We start from the raw sequence: 25,847 nt of genomic DNA on the forward strand, positions 1-25,847 counted from the left end.
AGTCACGTATTTCTATATGTAGACATGGAATTGTCAGGCATAAAAAGATGCTTTTAACATTTCATTATATATGCAGTAGTTAATAGCTTACAATGGTGCTTCTAATCACTTATAGTTGCTTTTTTTTTTTTCAATTTTATTGGGGAAGGGGAACAGTACTTTATTGGGGAACAGTGTGTACTTCCAGGCCTTTTTTCCAAGTCAAGTTGTTGTCCTTTCAATCTTACTTGTGGAGGGTGCCGTTCAGCTTCAAGTTGTTATCCTTTCAGTCTTAGTTGTGGAGGGCACAGCTCAGCTCCAGGTCCAGTTGCCGTTGCTAGTTGCAGGGGGCACAGCCCACCATCCCTTGCGGGAGTCGAACTGTCAACCTTGTGGTTGAGAGGACGCGCTCCAACCAACTGAGCCATCTGGGAGCTCAGTGGCAGCTCAGCTCAGCTCAAGATGCTGTGTTCAATCTTAGTTGCAGGGGGCGCTGCCCACCATCCCTTGAGGGACTCCAGGAGTTGAACTGGCAACCCCCACCATCCCTTGCGGGAGTCGAACTGTCAACCTTGTGGTTGAGAGGACGCGCTCCAACCAACTGAGCCATCTGGGAGCTCAGTGGCAGCTCAGCTCAGCTCAAGATGCTGTGTTCAATCTTAGTTGCAGGGGGCGCTGCCCACCATCCCTTGAGGGACTCCAGGAGTTGAACTGGCAACCTTATGGTTGAGAGCCCACTGGCCCATGTGGGAATCGAACCGGCAGCCTTCGGAGTTAGGAGAACAGAGCTCTAACCGCCTGAGCCACCGGGCCAGCCCCTATAGTTGCTTTTTTATAGTTGTTTCTCCCTTCAAACTACTTACAGTTTATTTTTCCTACTAAATAGGTTCGTATTCTACTAGACGCTTTGGTTTAGAATAATGGCCTTGAGATACTTCCTATTTAGAATATACTTCAACTTTCGAAAAGAGACAAGAAAGAATTGGGAGAGGAGGTGAACAGGGGACAGAAGAGACCACTGAGAAACCAAAATAAGATTTCACAAAATCGAGGAACTAAAAACGGATGTGTTTTACTCCTTAGAAGTCCCCTCTCCCCTTTTGTAAGCTCTAGTCACACTATATATGCACAGTTCTGATAAGGTAAATGATCTTATTTCCATAGTCAAAGCAGATTAGAAGCAGAATGTCAGAGAGCACTCTTCTGGGCAGGTGCATGGATGACAGAAGTGCTAATGGGCACCCTAAAAACAACAGAAAAAACAGGAAGTGTGAAAATAAGCTATGAGAACTCAAAAAGCAAAGCATGCTGGGATTTTTTATAAAGTACAAAAAGCACTACCCACCCCACAGGCCCTGAAATTAATTCACTTGAATAACTAGCGTTCATGGTGTTAATCCTGAGACCAAGAAATAGTAAAATCATGTCTAGTATCAAAAAACAAGTATGGAGTATACTTTACCAAATTTTTCTTCTAAAGTGATTATAATAAGCAATTTTAGGTGCCTAAAAAGATTAATTCTAAACTGTCTCAAAAATCCAGCTATCCCAAATGATTCAATTACCATCCCAAATTGCTCCAGACAAGCCAAAATTCTATATAAATAAGCCTCATCTGGTATTCATTTTGGTTGCTGAAGGAATGGGGGACTGGGTCCAATCTGCCAACGGAGTCCACAGCCCTAGTGATCTTCATCTCTGTTCTTTTTGGTCAGTTATTCACTAAACACATACTTCACTGCACATTAAATCATGTTATGACTCAAAACATTCTGCTTTCTAAAAATCAAACTCAGAAACATTGATCTCTAACCACCATACAGACTCCTTCCACTGTTTTACTCCTTCTTGTGGATTTAGAATACATTTTAGATTCTCACCATCACCTCAAACATTGCGCCTACTTTCTGGCCTGTGTGTCCTTCCCCTTCCATTCTTAGCCTAAACCCCAAAGATGGCAAAGCATTGTTACTGGTACCTTCTTCCCTTCGTTGCTATCTTACAGATGGTGCCAACCAATTCCCAACCTTGGGCACACCCCATCATTCACTTTGTTTTTCCCTCCCAAATATCACTGGGAAAAAGCAAACAACTGACCTGCTCCAACATATTACTACACATTGCATTTTAGAGATTGAGGCCACCTTCTCTCTAGGGATCCTCTAGGGAGAGGATTTACTGGAAGATCCTATCTCCTCTGATTTCCTTTAGACAGCAACTTCAAAGATTTTGGTTATGTCCCCCCCCAAAATTTTGGAAAAACAATGTAATCCATTCATACATTTTTAGGTTGGCATCCAAAATTTTCCCTCATGACTTACTTACATAATTGAAAAGAAGCAAGTTTGACAACAAATTCTATTGTAAAAATTGTATTTGAAAATGAAGACCCTTCTATCACTTTTTAAAAAATGTGTATTGAATCCAAATAAGATTTTTTCTAAATAAGATAGTGATTTGATGCCTACCATCATCTATTTTAAAAATAACATAAATAGGGGCCGGCCCAGTGGCTCAGGGGGTTAGAGCTCCGTGCTCCTAACTCCGAGGGATGCCGGTTCGATTCCCACATGGGCCAGTGGGCTCTTAGCCACAGGGCTGCCAGTTCAACTCCTCGAGTCCCTCAAGGGATGGTAGGCTCTACCCCCTGCAACTAAGATTGAACACGGCACCTTGAGCTGAGCTGCCTCCCGGATGGCTCAGTCGTTGTTTGGAGTGTGGGCTCTCAACCACAAGGTTGCCAGTTCGATTCCTCGATTCCCACAAGGGATGGTGGGCAGTGCCCCCAGCAACTAAAATTGAACACGGCACCTTGAGCTGAGCTGCCGCTGAGCTCCCAGATGGCTCAGTTGGTTGGAGCGCGTCCTCTCAACCAGAAGGTTGCCGGTTTGACTCCAGCAAGGGATGCTGGGCTGTGCCCCCTGCAACTAGCAACAGCAGCTGGACCTGGAGCTGAGCTGCGCCCTCCACAATTAAGACTGAAAGGACAATAACTTGAAGCTGAACGGCACCACAACTAGGATTGAAAGGACAGCAACTTGACTTGGAAAATAAAAAGTCCTGGAAGTGCACACTGTTCCCCAGTAAAGTCCTGTTCTCCTTCCCCCAATAAAAAATCTTAAAAATACATAAATAAGTCTTAATAGTCAGAAATTTTACATAATTGCATTTTCTCCTTGAACTAGTATTTCAGTTTTATCCCCACAGTAATTATACTAATGTAGTATAGTTTTCACCTTGAAAGTTCTACTATTCACTTTATCATCCTTTTCTTCAAAATATATGTATATAAATTAAAATAAAAATTTTTCTATGGTAATTAGAATTAATATCAGTACACAATTTAACAAAACAACATAAATATATTACAACTCTTTAAAGGCTTTAACTATTAGCATATTTTTTGTTATAACTTTTGAGAGTTATTAACATAAAAAGTAAAATTTTATTGGAAATGCATCTCTTAATGAAAAGGACAGCGCTTTTTGGAAAAAAAAAAGATAACCCGTCATTATCATTCACTTCCTTGTCACCTAATTTAATATATCAAATTGTCTTTTTGTCTTGGAGTTCTTCCTCTGGGACAATCAACCATAGTTAGACTGGAGATGGCTGAGAGGTATGGCTTGCTTTTGTAAAGTGAGAGAAAGGCCATTGTGAAATAGGACACCATGACTTGAGAGACAGTCTTAGCCAAGGCAATTTGAAAAATGAATATGTACGTCCAGAGATCGTATGATCCAGAGATTGATTCTCAATACTCTTCATGCCCATATATCCTAAGACAATCGTCATGTACTCCCAGAGGACCCTTGCTCCAGAACAGTGCATCCTAAGGGTTCTTTCTACTTTTCCTCTCCTGTCCCTAGTCTCTCCTTAAAAAAAAAAAAAATGACTTACACAGTTCTTTCATTCTCACATTTAAGCTGCACCTTAATTCTTTCCTCAACCCACTGACTTCCCTAAAACTGACTGTTTAAGGATCAACTAACTGCAAACTCTGATGGACACTTTTTCATCTCAATCTTATTTAAACTATTGATTCCACCCTTCCTTTCAAAACTCTCCTCTGTTGGTTTTCCTTACACCACTTTCTTCTAATTCTTTTCTACTTATCTGTAACCTTAACTGCCTTCTCTTTCTCTGCTACCCCTTTAAAACCCTTTTACATTTTAGGTTCAGACCATTTCTCATTCTACCTGTTCTTTCTTTGCAATCCCCACCCCCTCGTCTTCAATTACCAAAAGACTCTTTAATTTCTGTCTCCAGTGAAGTCTGTTGGACATCTCCACCTGGATGTCCTACATGTACTTGAAACTCAATGTATCCCCAGCTGAATTTTTCTTGTGATGAGAACTTTTAAGATCTACTCTCCAAACACAAAACAAAGTTTGATTTCTTCAACAGTAACAAGATTAAAATCCTGGGATGGAAGAGTTGAGTGCTTTAGCTTTAGCTTGGCTAATTTGTCTAGCCTGGAGTGGGGACTTGGGACTACATATTAATAGAAAACAGGGGATGGGCAAGTTGAACAATAAGACAAACAATAGCCACTACATCCCACTAGTCTAAGTAGAAAATGTTCGTTCGCCTTAAAATGGCTCCAATCTGTTGCTTTCTCTCTTGCCTTGCCTTTTTCTACTTTCTTTAAGGCATCTTTAGGTAAAAAGAAATCCTGTATCTAATCCTCTATCTAATCCTTTGCATTCTGACTTCTGGCTTCCTCTCTTTATCCTAATAAAGATCACCACTGTTACTCTCAAAGTTTACCAGTGATTTCTCATATTATATAGGGGTTTTCGTTGAGATATAATTGACATAAAACATTGTATTAGTTTTAGGTGTACAACATAATAATTTGGTATATGTATTTGTTATGAAATGATCACAACAGTAAGTTTAGCTAACATCCATTACCACACATAGTTACAATTTCTTTTCTTGTGATGAGAACTTTTAAGATCTACTCTCTTAGCAACTTTCAAATATACGTACAATACAGTATTGTTAACCATAGTCACCATGGTGTCTGCACATTATATCACCAAGACTTGATTATCATATAACTGCAAGTTTGTACCTATTGACCACCTTCAGTCATTTTGCCCACTCCCACCCTGTCATATTATGTTTAATGGTTTTTCAAGACTGCTTAGCCTTGGTTGACATCTCTCAAACATTAAACATTACTTACAACTCCATCCTCTCTTGTTATCCTTGACTCAATTTTATTCTCGTTTTTCTTCCATCTTTCTAAATTCTGCCTGGTTCCATCATCCTCTCCCCTTTCTGCTCCCTTATGCACCTTATTGGCAAAACTTTTCTGTAAAGGGGTAGATAGTAAATATTTTAGGCTTTGTGGGCTATACAAGTTCTGTCACAACTACTCAACTCTTCCATTATAACATGAGAGCAGTCATAAACACTACATAAACAAAGGAGCATGGCTGTGTTCCAATAAAACTTTATTTACAAAAAGAGGCAGTGAGCTGGATTTGGAGTAAGGGCTCTAGTTTGCTGATCTCTCATCTAGGAACTTCCTGAGAAAGGTAGACTGGCAGATGAATGCTGGGGACTTGTACATCTGAAAATGTCTCTAATCTACACTGAAATATCCAGGATGCTGGGATAGAATTCTACATTGGAAACAACTTCTCAAAATTTTGAAGGTACTGCTAAATTTTTTTCTACCTTCTGCAAAGCCTCATTTTCTTTAGCTCAGTAAATTCACTAGAGGTAGTGCCTTGCCTTAGGCTTTCATCCAGGCTCAGAGCTATTTCGCTTCATGAGTAACATTTTTAAATTTTCTTAAAAAGAAAATCCATTTGAAGAAATTGACCATTATGTTTTCTAATATCCTTTACCCAAGGAATAGCTTTTCCTAGAATCTCAGGGAAACTTCTATACTGTCTGTTATGAGACAATAGGAATTAAGAAATCTATTGTGATTCATTTTTATGTCTTGACTGTTAGTGTCCAATTGCATTATACTCTCATACCATATTCAATTCATTTGTATCCTCAGATGTGTAATAAATGTGCAGGAAAAGACAAAGGGAAGGCAACTGTTTTAGGAAAAGACAAAGGGTAGGCAACTCTTTTGGCAGCTATTGCAACATTTCAGATGAAAAATAATAGAAATGGATAGATGAATTTCAAATTGAAGAGGCAATTCAAACACAGATGGGATGTACGGATTCAGGGACAAGGGAGATCGTTCCTGAGATTGCCATTTTAGAGAAGTGACAAAGTAGATCATAACCAAGGTAGAAGAATAGATTTGGAGGCTAGCAGAAAGAAGACGGGTTCTGAATATATTGAGCTAAGCAAACACTAATTGTTTATTACTATATCTCCCCACCCACCAAATTACTTTCAAAAAGTAGTGGAAGTGTCATATAATAAGAGGAGTGATACAGAAGAATACAGACCAAAGCCAAGTTGTAAAGCAAATAGGAACAACCCAGCTGAGGTCAAAGCAAAGGTGAACATTTATAAGCCAGCAGGGACTTCTGCTGTGCCTGGATATGGTCCACACACTCAGAAAATCATTTGGCCACATTGCAGCCTGTCCTTGTCTCTTGTCCCCAAGAGCATCCGGGCCCAGACAATGGGGCCTTTCGGGGAGGACTGTCATCCAGTGTCAAGCGAGCAGCCACTTCCGAGGATGAGAACTAACTCCTGGGTCAAGAGCGCTCAGCACGTTTCATGGGAGTCCAGCTTTTGTATTCAGGGGCTCACAGACTTGTTTAAGTCCAAGCCCCACCCAGAGAAATAGATACCCTGTGCCTCCACCCAGATTACCTTTGGAACTGAATGGGGCCAATATCTAGGGAAGATTTGTAGGCAAACAATATTATCAGTACTATCAGACAGAGGGCAAATAACTGCTGAAACCCAATTTGAATTTACCCCAGGCTAAAAAATGCTTTGTCTCTCTTATAATCCTCAGTTCTGCCCTTCCACCCCCCAACCCCAACCAAAGGATCTTTTGATTACCGTGTTACAAACCCCAATGCTTTTGTGCGTTTCTCTCAGGCTGACCCAACCTCTTATAGGTAATCACCCCCCCAAAACCCCCTCTGGAACCTGTTTAGTGGTTACAAATACCCCTACATCCTCAACACCTTCACAGAATTCACTCTCACTTCCTACCTTATCTGATTATGCCTTTTCTTGTGCAGCCCTTTCCAATACCAACTGCTAAATCTCTTACACCTCACATTCTACTGGGTGAAGTGGTAGAATCAGTGTCCTAGTTCCTCACTGAGACTTCCAGACCAAAGTCCCTCCTAGCTTATGTCTTCCTCTCCATTCTAAATCGTGGAGCATCGTGGGCACCCGGATGGCTCAGTTGCTTAGAGCATGAGCTCTGAACAATAGGGTTGCCAGTTTGATTCCCACATGGGCCAGTGGGCTGCTCCCCCTGCAACTAAGATTGCAAATGGCGACTGGACTTGGAGCTGAGCTGCGCCCTCCACAACTAGATTGAAGGACAATGACTTGGAGCTGATGGGCCCTCGAGAAATACACTGTTCTCCAATATTCCCAAACAAACAAACAAACAAACAAATAAATAAATAAATAAATCCTGGAGCAGCGTGGATGTCACCGTCCATTGATGGAGCCATCTCACACTTTGGCCTTTCATTTCCTTCACTGTTTCTTCTCCACTCCTCTTTACCTTCACTCTACTGAAGTGACCCACCCTAGACTTGGTCACCACTTACAACTTTCCCTTTCAGTGTTTTCTTGGTCAGCTCAGATTCTCCCCAGAAGCTATCTCAAACCTGATCTAGTCTTGTCAAATGCCACTCGTACCTACTTCTCCAGCTGAGGTCTCAGTAGATTATCTCTCGCAGTCTCTATCAGAGGCCATCAGTCACAAACCTACTTGCATCTACACTCTTCCTTGCCTCCTTCCCTTCTATTATAATGAACAGGGGACCCTGGCAGTGGGTGTTTAAGGCTAATCTCTCCAACTGTGTTTCCTCCTCGTTTCTGAGTCTTCACTCTATAGAAGGCTCCTTTGCTCTGTATCTTTACCCTCATTCTCCCTAGTTTATCCATACTGTAGCTTGCTAGCTAGCCTGCTTGCTATTTCTTTCCTTCTTTCTTTCTGGAAGGTACTCCCCTGCTCTCCCATTATAGCTCTACAGAGACAGGTAGGGGAGTTTTTTGTTGTTTTCTTTTCAGGAGATGGTCAGCTCTCCCAGACAGGAAATCATGGCCTCTAACTGGCTCTGGGATCCTTGAAGTTGAGGACTTGGTGTCCTTGAAGCAGCTCAGATTGCAAGAGCTCAGGGGCCTTCAGGATCCTAAGGAGACATCTCAAAGGCTGCCTGAGGGGGAACGCAGGGCGTCAATCAGGAATGCTCCTCTTTCACCTGTAATATTTCTTTTGGATAGGGTTTGGCACTTAAACAACTTTTAAAAGTCCCATCCTGAACTCATAGGCTGCTCTCGTCCCTCCAGCTATAGGGGAGGATGTGCTTCCTGCTAAAAGGCTTCTGCTCAGAGTTAGTCAGCTGCCAATTTACTAGCTGAGTGACCTTTAGGCAAGCCCCTTCCCTGCCCTGGCCGTCATTTTCTGTATAACAGGGGTGGGGAGGAGCAAGAAGGACCTTGGCTCTTCAGTTTCTTTAAAGTAGGTGATTCTAGAAGGAAGGCAGGAAAACCAGACACACCCCTTCACAAACACATGCTTCCTCCCTACCTCTATGTAGGGAAACAGAGGCTGGGCAAGGCGCTGTGAAAACAGGAAATTTTAAAGTAAATAACAAGTCTTAGGGGAATACAATGCAGCAATGAAAATAAATGATTTTCATTCATTTATAACCATATGCAAAAATACTGATAACTCTCACAGACATAATGTGAATGAAAGAAGCCATATACAAAGAGTAGATATCATATGATTCTACTTATCTAGATTCTAGATTCTAGAATATAAAAACAAGTAAAACTGTTCTATTCTGTTGCAAATCAGAATAGTGATATGCTTGGGAAGGTGACTGAAAGGGAGGACAAAGGGAAGTGGGGCTTCTGGGATGCTGGGTGCCAATTACATCGATGTACCCTGTCTTAGAAGTCAGACAGCATCACTTCTGCTGCAAAGGTCAGCCCGGGTTCAAGGTGGGGGAGGAGAAACATCGATACTTCCTCTCAATGGAAGGGCATCAACATCACATTGTACAAATATATATCCAGATGAGAGAGATATATACAGCTATACATACAGCAATATACGTATATACATATATATGTGTGTGTGTGTGTGTGTGTGTATATATATATATATATACACAGCTGTCTTTACAAAATAGAATTTGCCACATAGTGCATCATTTTTGTCTGTAGACTTACCTCTTTCCAATCTATTCTCCATACTGAAGCAAAAACAACTAAAATCAAACAAGCAAAACGCCCATTTACTTAAAGAATTCCTAAGTCTGCTTATCCTGATTAGAGATCCCACTAGCTTTCTTACAAGTGAAACTAATTGATTTGTAATTTTCTCTTTGTTTACTGATGCACAATCCACCACTCTTTACCCTGATGGTTGCTTTTAATCAAAAGTTACAGTTTGGCCACCAGTTCCAAGAGGGGGTCATTCTTTCCTGGTAATGTATTCATATGTAGTATGTCATTTAATTACAGAATATTTCAAGTAGGGCAGTGTTTCTCAACACATAGTCCAAGATTCACCTGTAAGAGATTGTGGGGGGAGCAGAGTCCCCCAAGATTTGTATTCAAATGAAGAATACCATGTGATTCTAAGGTACAGTCAAGTTTGAGAACCATTTAGCTCAAGTTTCTCTGACTTGCTCAGTTAAACTAATGAGCCAATTTCATTCCATGTTCCTCTCCTTTCTCTAGCTTCTCCTTGTTGTCCCCTCCATTTTCAGCTAGCCAAGCAGAGGTGGGTAGAGAAGAATACGCATTCTTCTGGGGCTGGGATAGCTTCTTCTTGACTGCAGGCAGCCTTGTTTCCTCAGTTTGCTGCCTGTGAGATGAACCCAGTGGTTCATTTAGTTGAGCTTGCTCAGTTCTTTTAAAGGCTCAGTGCCTTGACCCTCCCTGCTCCTTCAGTCTAGAATATCTTTCTTTCCCAACTCCATCCCTGCAAAAGTTATCTAGTTATTACGTAGGACTCTCCAACCAATCCTTCTGGAGTTCCACAGCCATGTTTGCTATACCCCTAGTAATCCATGCAAGTGCCCATTCAGATATTTCAACAAATATCTATTCGGCATCTACGATGCGCCAGGTACTATTCCAGGGCTTGGGGATTGTATCTCTATAGAACAAAGCAGATAAAAATCCTTATCCTTGTGGAACCGGTATTCTAGCGAAAAATGCAGACAATAAGTACTAAACAGATAAGAAAATTAGATATATTAGAAGGGAAACAGGATCGAGGAGGGGTTGGGTTCCAACATAAGCATAGTGGTGGGAGAGCCTCACTAAGAAGATACAAGGATACTGCTATCTCTGGGAGGAGCATGTCAGATAGAAGTGTCAGACACGTTGGAGGGAGAGGGAGAGCAAGGAGGCCATTGTGACTGGAGCAGGGAAGTGGGGGAAGAGGTTTAGGAGGTTATGGGTGGCTAGATTCCACCCGGCCTTATAGTCGCTGTGAAAATTAGGTTTTTACTGTGAGTGAAATGGGAAGCCTTTGCAGGGTTTTAAGCAGGTGGGGGGTGGGGGTATACTGTTTATGTCTTTTTAAGTATCTCTCTGGCTGCAGTGTGAAAAGAAGTGAAATCAAGAAGCTATTGCAATAATTCAGGCGAAGCATGATGGTGGTTTGGACTACGGTGGCAGGTGTGAAAGTCATAATACTAATATTTGTTTAATTCAAGTTGCGGCATTAATTATGGTTTGTATCGTATGCATCACTAACATGCTTCTGCGGTGGGTTTTTGCACTCTCGATTTCAGCCACCGGGAAGGAGGGGAGGAGGGGAGGGATGGTCTGAGGTTACCAAGGAAACAGAACATCATAGATGGGAAAACTTAAGAAGGTTCTAGGCTTTTAGGCCTCTGGCGCAGCAATAATTCTCTGGCCGAGCCCACCAGCCGCTTCCCAAAGATCGTGCGCAACAGGCTAGGGTGGGAGCCTATGGAAAGCACAGGACTTTCGCAAAGCGAGACAAGCGAATTCCGGGAATCGTAGTTCTGTGCCCCTACGCAGGCGCAGTGGTCTCCAGTTGGCTTGCGCGCGCAGCTCCTGCAGGACCAGCTTCTAGAAGCTCATTGCGGTAGCGTTGGTCCTGACTGCTGGTCGTGTTGCAGGTAGTTGTTGACCCGGGCCCCTAGTTTGGGTGCCGCGGCCAGGTTGCCGGCCCCGAGGGTGCACTTGGGGCGGAGCGGGGCAGAGGGCATCCGACCGACCTCGCTGTGCGCTCCCAATGCTGCAGCTCCTGTGGGAGGTGGGCACTCTCCTGAATGACGGAGCTTTCCTCCATCCCCTCCCTGCGCCTGGGGTCTTGCAACTTCGGTACTTTTTACATTTTGCGCGGGAAAATTCCTTGTTCTGTGTGCGTGGGGTGGGGAGGAGGCTGTTCCTTGTATTGCAGAACGTTTAGCAGCTTTCCTGGCTCTGCCCACTAAGTACCAGTAGCACCGCTTCTCCCCAGTTGTGATAACCAAAATGTCTTCAGACATTGCCAATGTCCTCTGTGAGGCAAATCCCCACCAGCCCTGTTTGACACATTCTTTTTGCCTGCGTCACATTTTCGCGGTGCCTCTGTTGTAAGCTCCCTGGAGATCAAGACGAATGTCTTACCGCAGAGTCCCAGGTGCCCAGCACGGCGCCAGGTACCCGGTAGGTGCCATGTATTTGGCAGAGGAATAAAATGATGTCATGCATACGGTGGGCCAGGTTCCGTGCTCGGAGGTGGGTAATTATTGTTCCTATAGTTGCAGTCGGAGGAGAGTGTCCTGTTACTTGCCGCATGTAGCACATCTCAGGCTGTATTGTCATTTTCTGGGTGCTCTGTGAGGGTGGGGACCCTGCCTGACCTGTCCACGCCTACCTCCATAGTGCCTCGTTCCCAACTCGTAGGTGTTCAGTTTTTTGTAGAATGAGCGAATGCATGCAAGGTAGGACATGCTGTCTGCAAAAGAGCACTTGGGGATCAGAGAAAGCTTCACACAATAGGTGTCAGTTAAAAGGAGTCAAGGTTTAATGAATAAACATTTGGTGGGAGAGGGAAAGAAGCCCACATTCCAAGGAAAGGGAAGGCTCCACTGCAAAGGATGGAAGCAGATAGAGTGTCTGGGAATGGGGAGATACTTCTTTATGGCTGTAGTGTCCATCGGGCGGCTAGAACTCCAGGGATGAGGTCATCAGAGCAGGGTCTAGATCGCCATGCATAGCCTCTGCCTTTGAATTTTATCTTGAGCGTGGGAGGGATACGTATTAGGAAGAATCCTTAGGCTCCAGTGTGAGATTGGATTGGAGAAGCCTGTACTTAGGTAGTTTCAGTAGGATAGAATGGAGAGGTTCTTAGGAAATAAAATTGCCTTGGTTATTGATTATGTGAGAAATTTTAGAGGCAAATATGAAACCAGGCTTCTGAGTTGAGCAGCTGGTGGGAAATGCATGGCCATTGACTGAGAGAGAGCAGGACATATTAAATAGGTTTGTGACTGGATCCCCTTGTAGCAGTGAGCCTTTTCTGATCAGTTTTGCTTACGAGGAGTATTTAGTCTGAAGAAACTGTTTTCTTGGAGGGTACCTTTAATTAACCCTTAAGTAACTCCTCAACTTTTCACCTTCAGTAAAATTATTCTTTTAATATGGTAGTTGGGCAGGGCTGTTGCAGGCCTCTGAGAGTATGTGTATATAGTATACATATGTATCTGAACCAAACCAAGAGCAATGTTTTCAGGATTAACCATTTATTTCACTTACTTGATATATTTCTTGACAGTTTCTGCAAGACCATGAACTGAATCCTTGGAATTCTCGATACTTTGCTGTGTATAGAGCCTGTTGGTGGACTGTACAGATATTCAGCTAGAGTCTAAAGGGGACTGAAGTCCTGTTGGTGATACACATTGCAAGTCGTGGTACCCTGGAACATGATGACGGCCCTTGCCCCAGAGCCTCTAACTCTGGCCTCAAGTGAAGAAAACAAGGTCCAAAGAATGGATACTCCTGGGAATCAAGAAGCTATTCTAAGAGGAAACTCTACTGACCCAGAGTATTTCAGACAGAGGTTCAGGTGGTTTTGTTACTCGGAAGAGGCTGGACCCAGAAAAGCCCTGAATCAACTCTGGGAGCTCTGCATTCAGTGGCTGAGACCAGACATCCACACGAAAGAACAGATTTTAGAGCTTTTGGTGTTTGAGCAATTCCTGACCATTTTGCCTGGGGAGATTAGGATTTGGGTAAAGTCACAACATCCTGAGAATAGTGAGGAAGTGGTGACCTTAATAGAGGATTTGACCCAAATGCTTGAAAAAAAGGAAGGTGAGATTTATTGACGGAGGGAGGGGTTGGGAGAGATCTCCTCAGGGTATGAGAGTCAACTCAGAAGAAAGCAATTTGCAGAGAGACTGAGTTTGGAGGTGGGACGGGATTTTGAATAGGCCCTGCCCTTTATGTGTGATCTTGGGCATGCTATGCAACCTCTCAAAACTTTTGTCTGTAAAAAGGGGATCCCATCTTCTCTATAGTTCTGTTGTGAGGATTAAATAAGACAAAGTATAATGCAAAGTGCATGCTCAAGAAATACTAATTTCTTTCCCCTCACCCTTGAGCAAGAGGGGACCTTAGAACACAGGAAAGAAAGACATTAAAAATGTTTGCAGTCATAAGCATATCATCTAGCCCAAACCTCACTTCTAAGCGTTAGTGTGTACAGTAGCACATTTCCAGTATCTGCTAACGGAAATACATTCTGCACTGTTTTGCACTCCAAGTTAAACATATGAAATGCGGCTAGTGCAAATAAGGAATTGATTTTTTAATTAGACTCTAATAGCCATATGTGGCCAGCAACTACTCTGTTGGATAGTGCAGTTCCACAGCCTTCCAGAGGAACAGCTGGCTTACATTTTTATAATTACATTATTGTACATTATATACAAATGTCTAAAATATAAACTATGAATTCTAATATGATTATGTCATTGTAAAGTACTGATGAAAAGACTTCTAGGGTGGCTAGCCCTTTGAGAGCATGTGGTTCAACTTTTATAAAATCCCTCTCTATAGGCTACAAATATTCCAAGTATTCCCAATATTATTTACATAAGGTTCTCAGTACATATGTGTGACAGCTTGTATTCTACTAGGAGTTCTGAGATAAATGGGGAAATAGTTTCTACCACCACAGACTTAATTTGTGGTCATGCAGCTCCTTGGTATATCTAAAATTGGGGCTTCCTGACTCCTTTCTGACTGGTCTGTCACTGCAACACGGTACTTCTGCCAAATTAGGGCCTCTGTGTGGAGGCCCCTGCCGTAAAGAAGTTCATGAATTGATTGCTCTAGCTTTCAGTAAGATAGAACAGTTTCCTTAGAATAATCCCTCTTTTCTCTCTGCAAAATTCTGATGCTTCATTTCTATTGATTGCCTAAACAATAGGCTACCTAAAATTCTTTTCATAAGAAAGTATAATTTTAAAAAGTACTTTTCCCTTATCAGAAGAGTTGCTGTTAACATTTTGGGGTGCTTACTACATGTAGTTCATAGGTTCAGGTTCCTGATTTCCATATTTAGGAATCTTGGGCACTCCAGAGGTGGAGTCAGCTCATTTAATAAGTGACTCTTGTGCAAGACATTGTGGTAGGATTATGAAGAAAATAAATTAATACATAAATAGGCTGTTTTCCCTTACTACATCTTATAAAGATTTTAAAATAATTATGCAAATTAAGTACATTAAACTGTGGTGTATGGAATGAACGAAATCAGTTTTTTGTGAGCTTTGGAATTGATATTTTACAAGGTAGGGGGAAAAGGCTTGGGTTTTAATAGGAAACTACATGTGTCTGTTCTTTCTGTTTTAAAAAGTGGAGGAAACTTTTTTTCTGTTTCTTACGACCTTTCTCTCCAGAGACATATATAAGAACTTCTAGTCTGAGGAATCAATTTGAAAGACTGGACTGTTTTTTCCCCCTCTTCTTAGATCCAGTTTCTCAAGAGTCTGTTATTTCCCAAGAAAAGAGCCCTGAAGAAGATAAAATGGTTTCTGTCCTTCCTAGTCCTGAGTCCGGGGTAAGCTTTCCTCTCACTGGTTTTCATTCATTCGTAAGTGAATACTTGCTGAGCTCCTACTGAGTGGTATAACAATGATAGATGGAATAATTAAGACAATCTCCTTTTCTTCACATTCCTCACATTCTTTGGGGTCATTTTTCACATGCTCTTTTATCAGGAGAGTTTGTCACAAGTTTGACTCGAATAAAAACAAAAAAAGTTATTTACTAAAATTCAACAGTTGTTCCTGATAAAATTAGGTGAAAGTCAAATGATATTTCCTAACATGATAAAAAAAAAATCCCCAGCTGGATGGTGTTGGAAATAAAAAGCAGTCCTCAGAATGCCAGTAAAAAGATAAGGATGTTTAACTTTATTGCTGTTAATGAGGATTTTCTGAATATTCTAGCCATTGCTAAGTAAGATAAGAAAGAAGTGAGGTAAGTATTTGGTATGAAAGATAATATTGCCTACTTGGAACACCTCAGAGAATCAACTGAACAAGTACTGAAACTCATGTGATAGTTGAGAAAAGTAGCTGGTTACAAATCAATAAGTTTCCTATATATAATAATTTTACCAGTTAGGAAAAAAATTTCTTATCAAAATAGCAATAATGCTCTGGTAGGCTGATCATGGCTCCCCAAAATATGTTTACTTCCTAATCCCTAGAACCTGTGAATGCCACTTTGATTTGGAAGAAAGGTCTTTGCAAATGTGATTGAGTTAATGGTTTTGAAATGAGGACATTATCCTGGATTGTACAGGTGAACCTTAAATGCCATCACAAGTGTCCTTGTAAGAGAGAGACATAAGGTGCTTGAACACACAAGCAGAAGAAAGCCATGTGAAGGTTGGAGAGGTAAGGCTGCAAACCAAGGAATGCTGCAGCCACCAGAAGCTGGAAGAGGCAAGGAACAGATTCTCCCTCAGCCTCTGGAGGGAGTGAGCTCTGCCAGCACTTTAATTTCAGACTTCTGGCTGCCAGAATTGTGAGAGAATAAACGTCTTTTAAGCCACCAAAGTTGTGATTTGTTTTAGCACCCATGGGTAGCTAATACAAGTGCTTCTGGCCGCTCTATATACTGCCTCTCAAAATGCAATGCAGAGGATCATATAGAAAGTGTGTTTTAATGAGTCATGGTGCTTGTTTGTAATTTTGGAGTAATTGTGAGTATGTTATTGAATATAGATTCTGTTTGTCAATGGAAATTAAAATTTGGAATGTAGTCACTGATGTTGCTCATATATTTAATTATTGCCTGTAAGTTTACATGAATTCTGTGAATTGGGGTTTAGGAATGTAATTTGTATCCTTCATTTAACATTTTTCTGTGAATCCAAGAAATCAGTGTGGTGGGGTGAACTTGATCAATGTTAGATATTCCAGAGAATCCTTGTAAAGCATTTCACACCAGGGACTAAATGGAGAAGCAGGGATGTGTTATAATCTTGTTTTGGATCACTTGTAATAGTCATGTAATAGCTACCTCGTAACTTGCTTTAGAATCCTTAAAAATTTAAATAATATCAAAACTATTACTTTATATCCTGTTTCTCTGACCCCTAAGGATCTATTTGGGAATAATGTAATGCAAAAAGACTGTTTGGTGTTCTAGGAACCCATGACATTCAAGGATGTGGCTGTGAGCTTTTCTAGAGGAGAGTGGAGGAAGCTGGAGCCTTTTCAAAAGGAGCTATATAAGGAAGTGCTGATGGAGAACTTTAGGAACCTGGAATTTCTGGGTAAGAACATCTTCTCTTCATGATCTAGCGTCTACGCTTGGTATCTTTTTGTCCACTGTTACTGAAAGATAAATGCTATGAACTGTTTTGGGTGGGTATGTAGGGGTGATGTGATTAATCCTAAAAATGGGTCCTGAAAATGTACTTTTCTGTAGTGTTTTCTCCAAAAAGAGTCCATGCTTCATTGAATTGGAACTGTTTAGCATCATTGTGCTATCAATCAAGGCCATACCTTCCCCCATTTTCTCCTCAAATTCCAGTATTCATGTCTGTGTTTGATAGCATCGTCTCTTCCCTGGAGAACCAGAGGCTATGTGGGAATGTGGGAATGTCTTTCTTCTATGCAAAAAGAGCTATTTTTTTAAAATATTATTTTCTCTACGAGCAGGCTTTCCAGTTTCCAAATTAGATTTGATTTCCCAGCTAAAGTGGGTTGAACTGCCATGGCTGCTGGAAAAAGAAGTCTCAGAAGGCTCCAGACCAGGTGAGTTGGTGAAAAATAGACAAGGAAATTAAAACAGTTGCTTACCAAGTCATTTGGGAAGAGCTTTTGAAATGGGTGGTCTAGATGTTATCATTACATTAGAACGATGATTAGAATATATCCCTTGCCTTCTTGGAATGTTCATTTTAACAGGGGAGACTATTCGTTTGAGTTCTCTGAGAAGTAGATGCCAAGACGCAATTAGCCATGCCGTACACTTACTGGAGAGAATGCCAGTGAAGGAAAATGGGGAGGGAGCTGGAAGAAGCCAGGAGATTTGTTCAGAGCACACTGCAGGTCTGAAACCTGTGAATGAGAAAGGGAAAGAAGGAAGGAAGATTGGGTAGGAAGAATCTTAGACTGACGTGCAATTTAAGAAAGTTTTGGCAAGGCCAAAAAAAAAGTCCTCAAGCCAGAGTTGCCCCTCAGAGTCTTAAGTCTCATAGAAATGGGTCTGCCTAACTATCCCTGCTATCCTAGTTATTGACTGGGACCAGCTGTGGGAAAGTGGCCTTGGCGTGAATGCCACGGTGGATTCATAGAGCAGGTGCTCTCAGGTAAGCACCTTAGATGAGGAAATCCGAGAGGTGCATTTTTATGGATGCCATAGACACAAATACAGATACCGAAACAAAAAGTGTTAGTAATGGAATGTATTGCTATGTGTGCAATGGGAAAATATAGAGGCAAGAACTTAATTAATATGTGAGTTGAGTCTTAGGAATTCATCCCATCCCTATACTACTACAGCATAGTAGTATAATTCCATTTTTGTTAAAAGGAAAAAAATGTGCATGTACCTGTGTATATCTGAAAATATAGATGCGTATGGACTTTTAACATCTAGGGAGCATTCATGTTAACACTGGTTATTTTTGAAGGGTTATATTATTTTCTTTATCCTCCCCTTATTAAAATTTAACAATACATAATATATACATTAAAGAACAATTATATATCAGTACCTTGGCTTTTTTTTTTTTTAATTCACTTTGTTCTGTTCCATCTTCTTCACCATTCATTTTAGTCAACCTATTGGCTGTTTGCAGTATAGTTGCACAAATAAAGGACAGCAATTGTCTTATGTTTATAAGTAGTAGTATTTGGGAGAATAATTTCAAAGATGCATTCTTAAAAAAGTTTTGAGTAAAATCTAGCAGCATTGATATATACATGGCCCTCCCCTCTAAGATGCTTATGTAAAAGAAGCATCATTTAGATGTGCAGCTTGAAAAAGTCTTTTATAACAGACTGGAGAAAAAGTTTTTGACAGATAAAGTACAGTTAATAGCTGTAATTTATAAAAAACTCATGCAAATCAGTAAGGAACACTGAGTCTGTTAGAAAAATGGATGACGAACTTGAGCAGATAACTGACAAAATTAAAAATAACTGACAAATTTAAATAGCTGTGAAGGTGAAAAAAATGTTCCAAGTCACTGGTCAACAATGAAATGTATATTTAAAGCAACAATACTATTTAAAGAAAGATCATTTGACTAGAGATGAGTAGTCAGGTGCTTCTCATCATGCATCACGTGACGTTATAAATTTTCTCTCCCTGTTTCACTAATTCTACTTTTATGACTCTTCTGAGGAAATATTAATCATTTGATAAAAATTCAATAAGGGAATAACTAAATAAATGAATATATGATGTATTAATATTAATATATAATGGATTATTACATAACTAATTAAAATTATCTTTATGAAGAATTACCAATGAGATGGGAAAGAATTATGAATCAAAAAAGTAAAACTACATATTATGCATAGTTTTTTAGTTCTAAAATGAGCAATTTCTAGAAGAAAACAATTTTTAACAATAGTTAACTTCTGGGTGATAGGATTTTGTGTTTTACAGTTATCTGTTTAAAAAATAGTTTTACAAAAGTGACAGTATAATCTCATGATTAAGGGCTAGGCTGAGTGATGTGGTTAATGAATGAATTCAGAGTTCTGAGAAGGGCTTAAATAGCATAGTATTGGAGAAAGCTCTGTGGAAATTGTGAGACTCGAACCCTAGGCCCTGTCAAATTTATGTTTGTGATAGTGAAATGGTGTGAGACTGCTTTCTGGGTAGTATAAAATGTTAAGACTAAAAGAATCAGATTGAAAATGCTGTAGTATACTAGGGACAGTAAATGGATGCCTGGTGAGAGTATCCATAAGGGGCCAGACTGGTAACCGTTGAAAGTCTAACATAAGTGGTGGTGTATTAATATATCTGTGATGTGACTAATGTCTATAAACTTAGTGTTATTTGACTGTTTTGAGGAGAGGCAGTATGGTACAGGGATCAGAAGCCTGGGCTTTGGTGTCAGACTAGGTTAAAAATCTGGCACTGCCACTTGTAATACATGTGACCTTGGGCAAGCTACTTTCTATGTGCCTAGTTGTCACATCCATAAAACAGGGATAATAAATAGGATTATTGTGAAGAGTAAGTGAAATACAAGTAAAGTGCTTGATATGGGACCTGGCATTTGTTACGTGTTCAGTAAATATTGCACTATTATCGTCATACTATCATTACTGTTTGAAAAAAAGAATAGACTGGATAGAGGGAGAAGAAGTTTGAACCTCTTGCAGAAATTCGAATGAGAGCAAGAACTTGCATTTATAACTATAAAGCATAAACTTCATCATCCTCAATAGTTTTCCTAACCCCTATATTTACCTACGTTCCCTGTATCCCTTTTCCCGTCGCTGTTGTATCAGACTATTTGAGAACTGTCCAAGCCATATTCTTTATAGTCATTACTGTCTGTATTCCTGTTTCAATTCCAAATACAGTAGCTTCCTTTATTGTAAACAGCAAATATTCTGTGTTATTTCTTTTAGAGTGTGATCCTAGAGGTGAATTGAAGGAATCTGTTCAAAATCAAGATGTTCTTGTGGAAGAATCAACTTTAGATAAAATAATAGAAAGATACCTAACGGGTGGTGATTATGACTTGATGGGAGAATCCTGGAAACGTTATGGCAGATTAGAGGAGGATTGTAGTGACAAGGAATATTCGCAAGTAGCAGGCACACAAAAGAAAACTCCTGGGAGAGGCAGTAAGGGTGAGGAATTTGATCCTGCAAAAGGCCCCTTTGGAAATAATTTCAAAGAAACTTCGGATATAATTAAACATCTGAGAGTCTACTTGAGGAAGAAATCTCGGAGGTATAATGAATGCAAAAAACCCTTTAGTTTTCATTCAGACCTTATTCTGAACCGCAAAGAACACGCTGGAGAAAAGCCACGGAAATATAACGAAGGCAGGAAAGTTTTAAGTCACTCTTCATCTCTTGCTGAACATCAGAAACATCAGAAAATTCATTTGGGGGATAAATCCCAGAAGTGTAGTAACTGTGGGGTAACCTTTACTCAAAGCTCATCCCTTGCTAAGAGAAAAAACTCTATATGTGAGAAATGTCGGAAAAATGAATATCAGGATGCAACCTTGAATAAAGATGAGGGACTGGAGACTGGAGAAAAAACCCATAAATGTAGCAAATGTGGAAAAGCCTTTGGCTATAGTGCCTCACTAACCAAACACAGGAGAATTCATACTGGGGAAAAACCCTACATGTGCAATGAATGTGGAAAAGCTTTCAGTGACAGTTCATCCCTCACACCACATCACAGAACTCATAGTGGAGAGAAACCCTTCAAATGTGATGATTGTGGAAAAGCTTTCACCCTAACTGCCCACCTCATTAAACATCAGAGAGTTCACACTGGAGAGAAACCCTATAAATGTAAAGAATGTGGAAGACCCTTTAGTGACAGTTCATCTCTTATTCAACATCAGCGAATTCATACTGGAGAAAAACCCTATACATGTAACAATTGTGGAAAATCCTTTAGTCATAGCTCATCCCTTTCCAAGCATCAGAGAATTCATACTGGAGAGAAACCCTATAAATGTGGTGAATGTGGGAAAGCCTTTAGACAGAATTCTTGCCTCACCCGACATCAGAGGATTCACACTGGAGAGAAACCATACTTGTGTAATGATTGCGGGATGACTTTTAGCCATTTTACATCTGTAATTTATCATCAGAGACTTCATTCAGGAGAAAAACCCTACAAATGTAATCAGTGTGAGAAAGCCTTCCCTACCCATTCGCTCCTTAGTCGTCATCAGAGAATTCATACTGGTGTAAAACCTTATAAATGTAAAGAATGTGGAAAATCCTTCAGTCAGAGCTCATCTCTTAATGAACATCATCGAATTCATACTGGAGAGAAACCCTATGAATGTAACTATTGTGGAGCAACCTTTAGTCGAAGCTCAATCCTTGTAGAACACCTAAAAATTCATACCGGAAGAAGAGAATATGAATGTAATGAATGTGAGAAGACATTTAAAAGTAATTCAGGCCTCATCAGGCATAGGGGATTTCACTCTGGAGAGTAATTCTTGGGCTGTAGTAAGGTGGGGGGAAATTGAGTCAGAATTGTCCATTATTAGAAACCTGGGATGTAAATTACCACAGCATTGATCGGTAGCTGCAACTTTTGATGTTTTGGCAGCTAGGAAAAATTTACTTTTTCCCATTCACCCCTCTTTGCAAGGATGTCAACTTTTGGTAGATAGGGCTGGTAAAGTGATGCGAAAAGTGAAAGTAGTGTGAGATGTGAAATGATTCTAAAAGACCAAATGTGAATTTAAAAAGCGGGGGGGTGGGGTGGGGGTGGGAGTGGGTGGTGGGAGAGGTAGGGGGTTGGTGTCCAGGACCTACCTTTTTAACCACTTTTCTTCAGAAGATTTCCCTTCTAGCTTCGCTAGCTTCCCCTTCCACTACCATGTAGTGTAATAGAAAGAGAACTTGAGTGGAGTCAGATGACCTGGGTTCTGCCCCAGTTTGCTGACCAACTTGCGATATAACCTTGGGCAATTCATTTGACCTTTCTGAATGTCATTTTCTGAACTGGTAGAATGAAGGGGTGGGACTAATAATTTCTAACTTTTTTTTTTAAATACCTCATGTTTTCTGGAGCTGTGGAAATAAGTTAAACATTTTTGATCCATTAGAATTTTCAGGTTTAGTAGAAAATTACTCGTTTAGGATACTGAACTTTTGGTGTAGTGAGAATGCAGTATATTTTTTGAATACTTGATGCCTTGAATACTTGAATATTTGATGCTAAAAAGGGTATAAATAGGAACTAGTCAGTGAAGCTCAAACAAGTTTGCCTTCAGGGAATGTTTTAATTGGACAAAGCACCCCAACCTGTTTTTCCTTTGGGCATTGGCTAAGGGGATTGGGAATCTAGAGGGCAGACACCTGAGCCATCTCAGACATGAGAGTTATAGTCCTAGGAAAACAGCTTGGGGGATAGAGGAGTGGTGGGAGGAAATGGGTGCTGAAAACAGCTATCTGGACGGATTACCTTTTGCAAAATAGAGTTCTATTTAAAATTTTTTTTTCTATGCTAAGTACAGCTTCCTGCAATTGGAGTGTACACATTCTCTATGGTGAGGGTCACAAGCTAAAATTGGGCCCTTTGACATGTTGGTCTGTGTGGTAAGGTAGGGTGTGTGTGTGTGTGTGTGTGTGTGTGTGTAATTAGTTGCCACCATTTTAAAAATAGGAAATGTTATACCAAAAAAAAAAAAAAGCTTGTCTTGAAAAATGTAAGAGCTGACAACACTGGGCCCATATTTCAGTGGGGCAGTCAGCTGGTTTTAGGTAGCAGCTGCTACCTTTCGATAGGGAATCTACTCTTCTATTGCCAAGTTCTCTCAGTTATGTAACCTGATTTAACAACGGTAGGAATTGGATATTCTGATCCCCTGCCATCTGGAGAATCCATAGCCTAAAATCTATTAAAGAGATTACTAATATTAAGTAAAATTCAGGAAAAGAATGTGGAAATGATAACAGAATAAATCTTCAGTTAAGTTTTCTGTTGGGAGATTATAGACCTCAGAGGAGTAGCGTATACAGATATTAGTGAACTATTGCTTACTAATTTCATTGGTGGAGCCTGAAGAAGTTTCTAATTGTGAAAAAGGAACTGAAAACTCTTAAATCAGGTATGTTTGGGTCTGAGGTCATAGGGTTCTGGAGGAGCCCCACTGATTTAGCTGTGATACCAAGTTCCTAAAATTGAAATTTGAGGCAGTGTCTCTAAAAAGAGAACTAAACCAGAAAACTTGGCTTATTGAGGTGAAGAGGTCCTTAATGCTCATCTGAGACTCAGCAATATTTGCTGTGATTTGAGTGGGTTTAGGTTTGCATTGCTACCTCTGCGTGATATTTTTTGGTTTCTTGTGCCCTCACTGCCCCACAGCCTGTAGTTCAAATATTGCTGTGTGATAAATTGATCTGCAAACTTATTGCTAAATAGACCAACCAGAGTCATTTAGCCATGAAAGGAATATGGCTTATGAGAATCATTTACTATGATTTAAGTTTTTTTCTTGGAAAAGATATAAACCCTGGTTTGTTTTTTACTGGAAAGATGTAGAAAGAATTAAATGTGTAAGATTATTGAGAATAGGCTTTCCCGGACATTTACTTGAAAATGACTGTGCTTTTAAAAATGTTTTAATGAAGTGCTATTGAAGGAATTTCAAGTCACACAACAAGATAAGGCTTCTCCTGTCAACAAATTTACTTTTATTTACTTATTTTAGAATTCTTTTTTAATATGGAAAAATATACATAACATAAAATTGACCATTTTAACCCTTTTTGGGTTTACAATTTGGTGGCATTAAGTACATTCACATTGTTGTGCACTTGTCCCACTTTCATCTCCAGAACTTTTTCCATCAAACTGAAACTCAACTCATTAACCAATAACGCCTCAGTCTCCTCTCCCCCAAGCCTATGGTAACAACTATTCTTTCTTTCTCTTCGGAATTTGACTCTTCTAAGTACCTCATATAAATGGATTCATTCAATATTTGTCATTTTGTGTCATGCTTGTTTCACTTAACATAGTGTTTTTAAGGTTCATGCTGTAGCATGTGTCAAAATTTCATTCCTTTTCAAGGCTGAATAATATTCCATTGTATGTATATACCACATTTTGTTTATCCATACATTTAGGTTATTTTCACCATTTGGGCTATCGTTAACAATACTGCTATGAACAGTGGTGTACAAATATGTTTGAGCCCCTGCTTTCAGTTCTTTTAGGTAAATGTCTAGAAGTGGAATTGGCTGGAAGTCCTCAAGATTCATCCTTACAGTGTATAACAGGATCTCCTTTTTAAAGGCTGAATAGTATTCTATTGTATGTAGATGCCACATATTTTTTTATCCATTCATACATCGATACACATTTAGGTTGCTTGTACCTCTTGGCTATTGTGATTAATGCTGCAATGAACAGTGATGTGCAGATACTCTTTGAAATCTGTTTTCAGTGTTTTGGATATATACCCAGAAGCAGGATTGCTGAATTATATTAAAATTCAATTTTTAACTTTTTGAGGACCCTCCATGCTCTTTTTCCATAGCAGCTGTACCATTTTACATTTCTGCCAATGGTATACAGGGTTCCAGTTTCTTTACATCCTCACAATACTTACCATTTTCTGTATTTTTGATAGAGGCCATTCTAACATGTATGGTTTTGATTTGCATTTCCCTGATGATTAGTGATGTTGAAAATCTTTTCATGTGCTTGTTAACCATTTGTATTCTTCTTTAGGAAATTGTCTATTCAAGACCTTTGCCCCTTTTTAAATCGAGGATTTTTTTGTTTTTTTCTTCTTGAGTTTTAACTGTTTTTAATATATTCTAAATATTAACCCCTTATCAAATTTATGGTTTGCAAGTATATACTCCCATTCCATTGGTTCCATTGGTTGCCTTTTCACTGCACTGATTGTTTCCTTTGCTGCACAGAAGTTTTTAAGTTTGATGTAGTCCCACTTGCCTTTTTTTTTTTTTTTTTTTGCCTGTGCTGTTGGTGTCATGTCCAAGAAATAATTGCCAAATATAATGTCATGAATTTCCCCCCATATTTGCTTTTAGGAGTTTTATAGTTTCAGTTCTTACATTTAGGTCTTTAGTCCATTTTGAGTTCTTCATATGTGGTATAAGATATGATAGGGTCCATCTTCATTCTTTTGTCTTTGGATATCCAGTTTTCCCAACACCGTTTGTTGAAGAGTCTGTCCTTTCCACATTGTGTAGTCTTTGCACTCTTGTTGAAGATCTTTGGCCATATATACCTGGGTGCATTTCTGGGCTTATTATTCCATCAGTCTGTATGCCTGTATGCCAGTACCATACTGTTTTAATTACTGTAGCTTTATAACATGTTTTGAAATCAGGATGTATGAATTCTCTAGCATTTTTCATTTCTCTTGGGTGTTTTTTTTTTTGGGTGGGGGGCTGCTATTTAGGGTCCTTTATTTTAGGATCATTTTTTTCTAATTCTGCAAAAAATGTCATTGGCAT

At 40.0% G+C, this 25,847-nt stretch overlaps 1 protein-coding gene across 2 annotated transcripts; it reads left to right on the forward strand.

Annotated features, from left to right (window-relative positions):
• The first annotated feature begins 11,155 nt into the window (after window positions 1-11,155).
• On the forward strand, window positions 11,156-22,078 carry ZNF483 (zinc finger protein 483). 2 transcript variants are annotated; one of them, XM_033122207.1, is made up of 6 exons: window positions 11,156-11,276; window positions 12,920-13,461; window positions 15,126-15,214; window positions 16,816-16,942; window positions 17,331-17,426; window positions 20,274-22,078. In XM_033122207.1, the coding sequence occupies exons 2-6, from the start codon at window positions 13,071-13,073 to the stop codon at window positions 21,839-21,841; spliced, it is 2,271 nt and encodes a 756-aa protein (XP_032978098.1). In that variant the 5' UTR covers window positions 11,156-11,276; window positions 12,920-13,070; the 3' UTR covers window positions 21,842-22,078. The 2 variants fall into 2 exon arrangements, with proteins under 2 accessions (XP_032978098.1, XP_032978099.1); XM_033122208.1 differs by lacking the exon at window positions 11,156-11,276 and adding an exon at window positions 11,422-11,481.
• The last annotated feature ends 3,769 nt before the right edge of the window (window positions 22,079-25,847 follow it).

This window comes from Rhinolophus ferrumequinum, chromosome 12 (assembly GCF_004115265.2).
Source record: "Rhinolophus ferrumequinum isolate MPI-CBG mRhiFer1 chromosome 12, mRhiFer1_v1.p, whole genome shotgun sequence".
In the NCBI taxonomy this organism is placed as follows: Eukaryota; Metazoa; Chordata; class Mammalia; order Chiroptera; family Rhinolophidae; genus Rhinolophus; species Rhinolophus ferrumequinum.

Bases quoted from the DNA above. Each gene is read 5' to 3' on its own strand.
- ZNF483 (XM_033122207.1), top strand. From the start codon at position 13,071: ATGATGACGGCCCTTGCCCCAGAGCCTCTAACTCTGGCCTCAAGTGAA. The intron at 13,462-15,125 runs GTGAGATTTATT...CCCTCTTCTTAG, and splicing joins AATGCTTGAAAAAAAGGAAG to ATCCAGTTTCTCAAGAGTCT. The intron at 17,427-20,273 runs GTGAGTTGGTGA...TATTTCTTTTAG, and splicing joins CTCAGAAGGCTCCAGACCAG to AGTGTGATCCTAGAGGTGAA.